General features: G+C 42.2%; 1 protein-coding gene across 1 annotated transcript in view; it reads left to right on the plus strand.

Moving 5' to 3' along the window:
• The window catches only part of DSTYK (dual serine/threonine and tyrosine protein kinase), a 48,359-nt gene extending 43,436 nt beyond the window's left edge, over positions 1-4,923 (plus strand). Inside the window, exon 13 of the mRNA XM_084865851.1 lies at positions 326-4,923. Coding sequence (XP_084721977.1) covers positions 326-513 — 188 coding nt within the window. The 3' untranslated portion in view covers positions 514-4,923. The remainder of the gene's footprint in view (positions 1-325) is intronic.
• The last annotated feature ends 7,621 nt before the right edge of the window (positions 4,924-12,544 follow it).

The raw sequence follows: 12,544 nt of genomic DNA on the forward strand, positions 1-12,544 counted from the left end.
CTTCTTTGTCCGAACTCCCCTGTTCAGAGCAGACTGAGAACAGGCACTGCTGCAGGGCCTCCCATCATGCAACACTTTACGGAACTATCTCAAAAATGCTTTTCTTTAAAATTTCTAATTCTTCAGCTCGCTATGCCAGTGTGTTCTAGTTTATCATCACTGTTACTATTAGATTCTAACTAGATATTTGCAGTTGAAGTCAAAGCTTATTGCATTCTGAGCATCCTGAGCCCCAGCTGGGCCATCAGCCTGAGAGCTGAGCATGCGGTCGCTGTATTGGTCGCCCTCTCACTAGCTGGTCTTATTTCCCTGCTCCTTTCTCCAGGCGCCCGCCCCGAACGCCTTCCCGTGTTTGATGAGGAGTGCTGGCAGCTGATGGAAGCCTGTTGGGATGGCGACCCCTCTCAGAGACCTCTCTTGGGCATTGTCCAGCCCATGCTCCAGGGCATCATGGACCGGCTATGCAAGTCAGATTCCGAGGAGCCAAACAGAGGGCTCGATGATTCTACCTGAAAGCAGAGACCTTTCTCTTTTACTGTTTCTTTCCTTCCCCCACCTTTTGGCCATGGGGAGAAGCTGACAGTTGTTTTTTAAGAGAGCTCCCAAGGGAACGATGCTTGCTGGGCAGCTTGAGACCTCCCCAGGCAGAGGTGACTCCTGGATAGCGCTGTCTGAATGGCTGAGCATATTCAGCAGTTCACTGATGCCTCAAGCTATTTCTTTAGCAAAAGATTGTCTAGGACATGGGTAAAGGCTGAAGAAAGCAATGTTCTGGCCTCAGAACTGAAGAGGAGGTAAATGTTACCATTGCCTGTTCACTGGGTTTCTAAGACAAGTGGGACACTGCATTGGCAATAGTATTAAAAACTATACTTTTCATAGTTTTGGCATTAGCTAGGGATAGTTTGGTTCTATCTAGCTGTCAGAACCCTTACAAAATTGAAGCTTAGTTCCAGAATTGTGAAAACAGGTGCAAAAAACACGTGTGGCTACTGAGACGCAGAGATCTCAGGGGGCAGTAGCCGGAGGCCCCAGTGGTAAAGCTGGAAACAAAGCTTTTGTTCCCTCCATGCCCGTGTGTTTACTCTTATAGGACCCCACAGCCCTGACTTCTGGGGGAGTATTTCACAGTGACATCACCAGGAGGCCACAGAAAGACAAAAGTGTGTGTGTGCGCTATTGGATTTTGAATTACTGCTACTCCTAAAACAATATCTTCTCGCCTTGGGTCTTCATTTTTTTTTTTTCTCTTTTCGTTCTCAAGATGAGGAAGCGCCAGCTAACAGGATACTTAGGGGTGAGTGTCTGAGTAAAATTGACTCAGTGGGAAGAATCTGGTGAGGCTGAGAAGTGGACAGTGATCTGGAGGCCGTGGGTCTCCATGCAAACCCACCAGAAGGATGCCAGCTTGTTTTTTAAAACTTAAAAAACCCAGAAACTCTTCCTTTTGTGTTTGGATCTAACACACTGACGTTTTTAAATGTGATCGTTGAGCTTTTTAACCAAGGTTTCTTCTGCAACTTGTCCCTCTCTTTTCCTTATTGTAAATGTTAGGAGAAAAGACCCAGATGAAAGAGAAGAACACCTTTTGTAGTTCTGTGTGTGCCTCTTACCCCTGTGTGTTGGTGTCTGGGGAGGGTCCCCTCTCTTGCATTCAGAAGGTGGGGTGGTGGTTTTGGGGAGAGTTTGCCATGCATGAAGTGTACATCAGAAGAGAAATTCTTATGCCAGTCAAAGGAAGGGGAACAATTTAAACATTGGTGTATCTCAGATCTTCATTTCAAGCCTCCCTCAATCAAGTAGTCCATTCGATTTAGAAAACAGGTAGGTGAAGGAATGGACAGTGGAGATGAGTAACCTCCTCCATCTGCCTAAGCCCCCAGCACTGTGGTCTGACCCTGTGCCTAGTCCCAAACTGTGAAACGGGTCCCTTAGTAGGTGTATAAGATAGTGGGCAAGTTAGCTGCTGGAATTTTTCTAGGGTTGCTTGTCACAGAATGTCCATCTCTTAAATATTAACAGGGTATAAATGTAAGTCTACAAATTTTTTTTCATATAACTTTTTAAAATATATATATATTTTTAATGATTTCAGAGGAAAGAAGAGGGAAAGAGAGAGAGAAACATCAATAATGAGAAAGAATCATTGAGCAGCTGCCTCTTCCACTAGGGATTAAGCCCACAGCCTGAGCATGTGCCCTGACGGGGAAATCGAACTGTGACCTCCTGGTTCATAGGTTGATGCTCAACCACTGAGCCACACTGGCCGGGCTCGTAGAACTGTTAACGTTCAGTTTTTAACTCTGGCTCTTCTGGGCTCTGATTATGACATGTGAGATTATAGTAGCCCCTTAAGCACTTATAGCCCTTTAGAAACCCATATAGAGTGCTAAAAACCTGTTTACTTGCAAACGACAGGTTGACTGACCCAGTGTCTTTGGGTTCTATAAGCTCCAGCCTTGTTTTGGTGGAATGCTCTTAGAATTTTTAACACTTATTTACTTCAAATAACTCTATTCTTGTCAGCATTAACTCGTTGCCCTTCTGGGGACTATGATGGGCCTTCCAGGGAGCCATGTTTCAAGTTTAAAAAGTAGAGGCCAGTAGTCTCTACTTGACAGAAAATCTGTGTACGTCTTGTTCTGTATGACATTCCAAGAAAGCTTTTATATAGTAGTTCCTTTTTCTAGAAATTTCAAGAAAGTTTTTATATAGTTCCCTTTTCCAGTCATTTTGACTCTGACTATAATCAGGATTCTGTGCTCCTATTATGGAGACCACATGCCTAACATTCTTAGGAAGCCTTAGTTCATACCCCCACTCAGACATGGGAGGCTAGGTTTTCCTCCACCTGGAGTCCCTTTTCAGCTTCTCCCTGTGGCTTAGTCTGCTCTCCAACATCAGTTTTCTAGCAGATTCCCCATCTTTTTTGCCTGAGTGGGGAGGAAAGGGCTAATGGACATGTAATTGTGTTATAGGTCATTAAATCTATTTTTTAAAAAGGCATTCTGACAAAAGGTGCAGAATATTCCTGAAAGTCTCCAGGCTATCTAAGCCCACACATGGACATTTGGAGGTGTTATTTAAACACTCAGCAGGCTGAGTGCAGGGGTACATATGTACAGCACGTGTATACTGTGCTTTTGTTTTACAACGTTGTTAGCTAATTTCAGATTCCTTTTTCCTTGGCACCCTTTATTATTTAAGTAATGGGATGCCGTGAAACGTACTGTATTGTATATTACTTGGGAGATACTAGGTATTAAAGAAGTTTGTTGGCAATTGGGCTGTTAAAGGCTCAGCAAGACCAAAGGCTGCAGATTATACCTCCTAGCTCTGGGCTAGTGGTGAGGGGGTGGGGGGACAGAGAAGAGTGACATGAAATAATTGCCCTGTGTTCTATTCTTCTAGCCAGTTTAATTATGGCACTTTTCCCCAGCCTGAAAATGATCACCCGGCCATTCTTAATGCCCTTGCAGTCTGATCCCTTATGTTGCTTCAGAACTGAGTGGGGGACCTTCCTGCAGAGCAGTTGGAAGACATGGAGTCTGGAGCCAGGAGGGCTGACCTGTGCCTAAGGAGCCGGCAGCAAAGCAAGGTCAGTCATGGGTGGAGGAATGCTCTCCTGGGTGAGGTGTTCTCAGGCCTGCCCTGGTTCCCTTGATCCTCAGCAGAGAGCAGCTCACTGATGACAAGCCTTTCACATCTCTGGAAAGTGCTGGTTCTCCCGGACCAAAGAGTCACTCGTGCCTACATCAGGTGCAGGGGGACGGAGCATAGGCAGCAGCTTCTAATTTTTAACACTAAAAGTCAAGGAAACGGTGAAGAAAGGTTACATTGCTACCACAGACACAGGGGAATGGTAGAACTCTCAGCTAGTACCAGTCAGCTCTCCAATGCATTTTTTTTTTTTTTCATCTTTGCTTGAGCTGTCAAAGGTGTTGGAAACTTTTTTTTTTTTGTCACCGGAGAAGTGGTTTGGGCTGCAACGTGACAAATGCACTGAATGACACTTTATTTTTTTTGTTTTTATTCCGCACTGACAAGCCAAGGGGGGTTGGTGGTCACAGTAGCTCCTGGGGGAATAGAAACTCCCTCTGGCCTTGCTTTGGCAAGAAGGCATGCCTGGGGTCTACCTGCCCAATCAGGGAACCTTCAAATGCCGCAGTGCGGCGCCGCAGCTCCACGGCCCTCCCGAGTCCTTTGCCAACAGAGGAGTTTCTTCGAGATTTCAGAGCTTGATTTTGGGATTTGCTGGCTCAAATAACCCACTTTCTCTTTAAAAGAAAAAAAAAAAAGGCTTCTACGGAGGTGGGGTGGTCAGGGCTGGTGGATGTTAATAGATAAGGAGGGAATAACCTTGAGAAACTCACATTGCAAACTCCCTTGGGGGTTTCACATAGCACTACTGTTCTTACAAGGGTTTTATTTTTAACTTCACCTGCTGTGTTAACATCCAGTCCACTTGGGATGATGGCAGAGACTGTGAACACCTGGCACTGGGTAGGCCTTCTTCCCCAGAGGGTTGAAAGGAAAATTGGTCTGGACAGCTTGTCGTCTTTTGTCTTTATGTAATATTTTTGTTTGTTTTCAAGCACTAATGTTTATTACAGTGTTAAAGTGTAACATACTAAGTGTGTAGAATAAAAGTGCAATAACTAGAGAAATTACTTTGGCACAAACTTCAGTCCTTACACGCTCTCCTTTCTCATGTTGCCTGTCTCTTTCCACGTTGTTACATTCCCACACTGTTACAGAGGACCCTGTTTATTGTGTGTATGTTTAAGAGACGCACTTAAGGGATAAGTCTTCGCTTCGTGTAATTCTGAAGGCTTGGGTTTGGTTTTATAGAGTATTCTGTATACTTGTTGGATGTACAAATACAAGATGTGCTGTATAATAAAGACCACATTAACGTTTTAAGTTTATGTGTGTTTGGCTTGACTCCCCTGTGTCAACAGGGAATCCCTATTCTATTTCTTTTCCACCGAGACCACTGCAGTCAGATGTCTTTCAGTTTGCCTTAGAGAGGGATAGGACTTGCTGCTCCCCCATAGATCACTCTTAAAAAAAAAAAAAAAAAATATATATATATATATATAAAATTGATTTTTTACTGCGAGGAAGAGAGAGGGATAGATAGAAACATCGATGAGAGAGAATCATTGATCAGCTGCCTCTTGTACACCCCCTACTGGGGATGTGCCTGCAACCAAGGTACATGGCCTTGACCAGGAATCGAACCTGGGACCTTTCCGTCTGCAGGCCAACACTCTATCCACTGAGCCAAACCGGTTTCGGCCATAGATCCCTCTTGATTTCCAGGTACTTGACCTTCACACTACCAGAAAGTGGAGCAAGGAAATGGAAGATGGGACAGTGGAGAAGGGGGCAAGGCATAGAGATAGCAATTTATTTTTCAGAGCCTTTCCTAGGTTCACACGTGTTTCTCCAGCTTCTTTCTAGCACAAACTTGCAGCATTCTGAGCTCATGCACAAGCCTAGCTATTCTTATTACACTGTGAGAGAATCTGGGGATGGAATCTATATACCAGACCATCTGCATTTGGAATATTTGAATTTTCTATTTAGGCTCTCCCCACCTTCTGATGAGCTTGTTAGGCAGTGCTCAGTAGGCACCATCATTGGCCACTGCCAGCAGAGGGGCACTATCTGTTGTCACCAGGAAGTGTCAGCAGGTTTCATGGCACCTTTTCCTGTGGGGTGTGCTTGCTTGGGGTTACTATTTCATGCTTATATGGCTGTATCACTTTTTGCTGTAACTGCTTGCCACATAAGTTTAGCCAGGAGAGGGCAGCACAACTTAAACAGTTTATGTGTGTTTTTTTTTTTTTTTTTTTTTTTTTTTTAAAGGAAAAGCTCAAGTTGAATCTCAGTGGTTCTCTGCCTTCTCCTACACAAAAGTCATTTAACACACATGAGCTTCTTACACTTGTGAAACTCTCCATTACTTCCCACCACCCTTCACAGCCAAATATATCCCATCTTAACATGCATATACTCCATATTGTAGCAGAAAGTTCAGTATGAGTTCTCTTAACTTCCTCTGCAACCGTTATTACTTTGGAAAAAATAGCTTATAGTATATACATTTTTAGATTGTATATGCTTTTCCAAGAGCACACGGCTCAGCAGGCTTGTTACTTGAGTAAGGCAACTAAGGTGGCCTCCCTGGTCCTGTGATTGGGTGGGGTTCCAAGAGAAGAGTCCACCAAGTTTCTGAACACTGTTCACTTTAACTTAGAAATTTCTGCCTTTAGTAGGATCCCAAGGCAATTCTCATGTGGGCCACTGAACTGGTTGAAGTTTCTTAAGGCTACTTTAGGGATGGCCTTTAGTATATTCTAAAGGTGGTATTTCAAATCTGGAAAAATAAACTATCTTATAAAACTACCCTGTTTCCCCGAAAATAAGACAGTGTCATATTAATTTTTGCTCCCAAAGATGCGCTAGGTCTTATTTTCAGGGGATGTCTTATTTTTCCATGAAGAAGAACACGGTACACATTTATTGTTAAATGAAAATAAAGGAAATTTATTACCTGTATATGGTACGGTAGTACGGTAGTTGTCAACACAAACCAGACAAACTGTGAATCCTACAGTATCAAGAATTTACTCATTTATTCAATGACAATCATGTCATCATCTTCTGGAACATCATCATAACAATCCAATTCCTGAATTTCCTGGTGAATTTCTTGTGACTCCATTTCTTTCAGAATCAGTGGACCAAATCTCTCATGTTTAGCCTAGAGGGCCTTATTTTCAGGGGGATGCCTTATATTTCAGAAGGAAACCTGTAAATAGGTCTTATTTTCGGAGGATGTCTTAGTTTCGGGAAACACGGTAGCTATTCACCTGAGGAAAGAATAGACTCAAATCATGCACACAAAAAAGTATACTGAAGATACAAATATTAAAAAGAAATATAAAATAACTTGATAATGGTACACACATTGAATATTATATACTAGGCACTAATCTAAATTATCTATATATTTATATTTAGATAGATATATAGATATATTCACTTAACCTTCACCAGAACCCCACTTTATTTTTAAAAAATATATATTTTATTGATTTTTTACAAGAGGAAAGGAGAGAGATAGAGAGTTAGAAACATCAATGAGAGAGAGACATTGACCAGCTGCCTCCTGCACACCCCCTACTGGGGATGTGCCCGCAACCAATGTACATGCCCTTGACCGGAATTGAACCTGGGACCTTTCAGTCCGCATACTGACGCTCTATCTGCTGAGCCAAACCGGTTTCAGCGAATCCCATTTTATTGATGAGAAAATTAAGTACCACTGTCATGCAATTGATAAATGCCAGAGCTGGGGTTTGAACCTAAGAAGTCCAGTTCCAGAATCTCTCATTCTACAACCAACCACTATGCCTTTCTGCCTCCAGGAAAAAATGTGTGTAAGTATGATCATTTATTGTTTGGAGGAAGGGAGAACTTCTTTGAGTGTGATCAGAAACCTAAAAGCCATAAAGAAAAAATCATAGAAATTATAAACAACATATATACATCCAAAGACACCAAAAGCAAAATTAAGACAGATCATTAATTTGTAAAGAATCCTATATAATAAAAGGCTAATATGCAAATCGACTGAAATGCTGATCAACTATGATGCTGGGAGTGGGCCTAAGCTATCAGTTGGACATCTCCTGAGGATTCCCAGACTGGGAGAGGGCGCACGAATTTTGTGCACTGGGCCTCTAATAATTATATAATTGATCAAAACATTCATATTCCTAATATATGAAGAAATCATAAAAAAACCCCACAAATTGACTAATACGTATTTGAAAAAGATATTTATCCTCACCTAATAATCAGGGGGAATGCATATAAAAACCAAAAAGATATTTCCATCTATCAAATTCCTAAAGATAAATATTAAAAACCTCTTTATAAGTGTGGATTATGAGCACTACTTTCCTATATTGTTGGGAAGCGAATATAGCTACAAAAGACCAATTTGTCAGTTCATAATATAAACATTTTAAATGGATTAAAGCAGCTAATTAAATTATTTTCAAAGTTAATGTATTTTTAATTGAGTTTATTGGGTGACATTGGTTAATTATAGAGATTTCAGGTGTACAACTCTACATCTGTACATTGTGTATGGTTACAGCTAGTTGGAAGCAAGGACAAGACTAATTTCCATGTCTCCTGATTCCAAGGCCAGTTTTCCTTTCTTAATTATGGCTCCCCACTGACCCTCTGAGTGAAGAGGAGGCTGGCAAATGAGTGTCTTCATCTCTCTTCCAGCCACGGGGACTGGCAGAGCCTCATGTTTAGGCCCCCTACCCCCATCCAATTCAGGCATAAGGAGGAGTCTGGCAGCTGGTGTCATCTATCAAATTGCCCTGAGTTGCAAGAATAGCTTTGGAAGAACTTGCTGAATCAGAAGCTAGGATGAGGGGTGCAAGCCGGAGCAGGCAAAGGGACAGGCTGCCTGAGGATGCCGCCAAGTGCTTACAGATGTGGGGTTGCAGGAAGGGGGAGTGAAGACCAGCTGGGCCCAAGTTTTCCCTGAGGTGTAACTTTGATAATTTGCTGTATTTCAATGACTACACCCTAGGAGGGATTGGTTCCAAGAAGAAGCCACTGTGATAGTGGGATTATTTTTTTTTTAAATTTCTTTATTGATTATGGTATCACATAATTATCCTCATCCCCCCCATTCCCATCCAAAACCCTTACCCACATATGCCCCCATCCCCCTCTTGTCTGTGACCACTGGTTAGGCTTATATGCATGCATACAAGTCATTTGGTTGATCTCTCCTACTTTCCCCCACCCTCCCCTACCTTCCCTCTGAGGTTTGACAGTCTGATCGATGCTTCCCTGTCTCCGGATCTGTTTGTGTTTATCGGTTTATGTTATTCATTATTTTCCCTAGATGTGTGTGGGATTGTTAAAGAAATAAAATAGAATGACAGTTGCTAAAAATGGACCATCGTGATAAATATTGGGGCCACTGCAGTGGAAGTTTACAGTGGGGAGCGAGGTGGGGCTCAATTCTGAATACAGTTTGGGCAATTCATAGCCAAGAGATTTTAAAATGTGGGAAAGTGTGCGTATTAGAATTGATAAAATACAGTAGCTTGGATCTCTTCTTTGAACTCCAAGTCTGTATGGTCACTTGAATTTTCTACAGGCTCCTTAAATCTAATGTGTCCCAGTGTGGACTCTTCATCTACCTTGCCAGAGCTGTTTCTTTTCCTGCATTCCCTGTTGTGGCAAATGGAGCCGCTCCGACTAGAAACATCTTAGTCATGCCCGTCTCCTGACCCCCTGTCAGTTCTGTCTCTTACATCTCTCTTGAAGGCATTGCCTTCTCTCTTCCTTTATCATGGCTTTGAGGCAGGTCTTCTCCGTCACTCCACTGGAGTACAGCAGTAATCTCTTAATTTCTCTCCATTCCTCTAATGCAGTGATCAGCTCGAGAGCCACATGCGGCTCTTTGGCCCCTTGAGTTTTTAGCAAAGGTCAGCTTAGGAGTACCCTAATTAAGTTAATAACAATGTACCTACCTATATAGTTTAAGTTTAAAAAAATTGGCTCTCAAAAGAAATTTCAATCGTTGTACTGTTGATATTTGTCTCTGTTGACTAATGAGTTTGCCGACCACTGCTCTAATGAATCCCTAGTCTACTCTGTCCTTGTTTTCTTTCTTAAGCAGCAATCTGATCTTATTCCTTGATTTTAAAATCCGACATGAAAACTCTATCCAAAAAACAGGCAAAGGACATGAAGAGGCCACCTCACAGAAGAGGAAAATACACATTTACACCGGTGAAATGTTGTTCATCTTCATTATGAAAATAAATGTAACGACATTATTCATCTATTCTATTGTCAGTTTGTGAGAACTGATGATAATGATTACAAGAGTGTTGAGAAATACTCCTTTATATGATTGCTAGAGCACAATATTTCTGGGTGACATTTTGGCAATGTTTTGGATATGTCAAAGAATGCAAATTGTCTATGATCTCTGAGCCTCAATTATTGCATTTGGTCAAACTGGGCTGATATCTACCCTAATGGCCTTAAAGCAGTGAGATAACTTAGGGGAAAGTGATCTATCTATATAAAAGGCCAATATGGCCGAAACCGGTTTGGCTCAGTGGATAGGGTGTCGGTTTGCGGACTGAGGGGTCCCTGGTTCGATTCTGGTCAAGGGCATTTACATTGGTTGTGGGCACATCCCCGGTGGGGGGGGGGGGGGGGGGGAGGGGTTGCAGGAGGCAGCTGGTCGATTTTTCTCTCTCATTGATGTTTCTAGCTCTCTATCCCTCTCCCTTCCTCTCTGTGAAAAATCATAAAAATATATTTTTAAAAAAGTGAGATGAAAACAAATATTAAAAAAAAATAAAAGGTCAATATGCTGTCAAAGTATATTCCTAAGTATTTTATACCTAATTGTTAACTTTTATTTTCAGAAGTCTTCTTTTATACTTAGTAAACTGACAGAATTTTTGATAATATTGAAACATTACGTTTTATTCTTGAAATAAACTTTTAAAAAAACAATTGGGGAAAAAAAGGCCAATTCTTCCGAATGGTTGCCAAGATGCACACACACTGACCACCAGGGGGCAGACGCTCACTGCAGGAGCTGCTGTGCTGTGGAAACAGCAGCGCCGACCTGGTAACAAAGTAACACTCAGCTTCAGCTTCTCCGATGGTAGGACACAGGTCCCGCCACCCCCCAGAGTGACACCCACCAAATCGCAGCTGACGGTGCAGAGACCCTGTGGCCAGCCCGGAAACAGTCGCTGTGGGCACTGGGTAATGCCTTCACGTAGCAACTCCTGGCTTCCTCTCCCTAGCAACTAGCCTCCTTAGAGTTTTTTCAGCCCAGAAACACGGCTTGCTTTTTAGTGGGTGGAAACATTTACACTTTAACCAAATGTCTGTGAAGCATTTTCCCATGCCTCATCTCATTTGATCTTCACAGAAGTCCTGGAGTAGGTAGATAGGAGGCTTCGTGGAATCCTATTTTCTTTTCATTAGCCAGAAAACGGAGATTTAGAGAGTTTAGAAAAGAAGTAAGAAATGGTGGACCTTGAAAATGACTTCAGGTTTCCTCACTGCACATAGAATATAGTCAAACACTGTTGCAGTTAAATATTTTACCCTTTATTCTCCCTGCGTGATCTACAATAATAACCTGCTTCCTGTTGATATTTACTATTGTGTTGATGACAATTATCTGAAAGAGAAGTTGGGGTGCTTCACTGGGCTGGAAAATGTTTAGCTAAATGAGAAAGAGGTCTAATTAAGCAAATTAATTTTGTATCTATAAAAGGCTAAGTTAACTTGAGCATATGCAATACATATAAAGCTCTCGCTGGCGCCAATCACATGCGTGTGTTTCCATCTGCCATGAATTTGGTCGGGACGAACAGCAATATTAAAATATTTCTTCTAATTAATTTCCTTTCATGTGCACGAATTAATGCATGGGTCCACTAGCTTGTAAGTGATAGTTAATATTCATGGGGCTCTTGTTCTATTACCTCGATTTTACATATAAGAAAACTGAGGCACAGAGAATAAAATATTGCCCAAAAGGTGGAGCTGAGATTCCTGGCGTTAAATATACACAAGTGATCTAGCTTTTTGCAGCAACTTACAATGCATTTTGTGTGTGTGTGTGTGTGTGTGTGTGTGTGTGTATGTGTGTAATAGCCCGCCCCACAGCATCCATATTCATAGTTGAAACTTGTTTATACAGAATTTGCCTCTTCGGTAGTTATCATCAACCGTCTCTAATTGCTTTGCTATCTCATCACAGTCCTGTCTGAGCTCCAGGGTACTCAGCCCACCCCTCATTCCAATTCATTTTCAGTCAACACTGGGAAAGCTTGTGGTAAAGCCTTTTTTTTCCAAAAAGTCCCGATTTTTGGAAAGAATCTTTCCAATCTTTCCAATTTTCCCCAGAATCGGGACTTTTTAAAACGCCGCGGGACGCGGGAAAAATTGTTAGGAATCGGGACTGTCCCGCCAAAAGCGGGAGGATCTGGTCACGTTATGGTAAAGGCCTAACAAACACTGTCGTACATTTCTATGGGATCGATGGCATATCTTTACAAATGTAAAGGTGGATACACAATAACTAGCTACATACTAGTACAGGAGAGTACGCGCCTTGATCATGACAGCTCGGCTCCACACTGGATGGCTGGGGCTGACCTTTCCAGCTTTCCCGTCAGTCGTGTTTGCCCGGAACCTTTCCTGCGGATGCTGATGCTGCCACCCGGGACAACACCGCTGAACACATAACAGAGCAGCACTAGTCGTCTAACTCTATGCCTGAAATTTCTAGCTCATTTGAGGGGAAAAAACACCCTCAAGTCCTTGCGATTTTCAAAGTACTAAGTGATGAAAACATTTTTATGCCTTCATAAATATAATAATCAAACGATTTCGACAGAGTCTTTTTCTTTTTGGTTAGGCATCTATGTGGACAGCCCGCTTGAAACGAACA

Source organism: Pipistrellus hanaki, assembly GCF_964339955.1.
Source record: "Pipistrellus hanaki genome assembly, chromosome: 18".
In the NCBI taxonomy this organism is placed as follows: domain Eukaryota; kingdom Metazoa; phylum Chordata; class Mammalia; order Chiroptera; family Vespertilionidae; genus Pipistrellus; species Pipistrellus hanaki.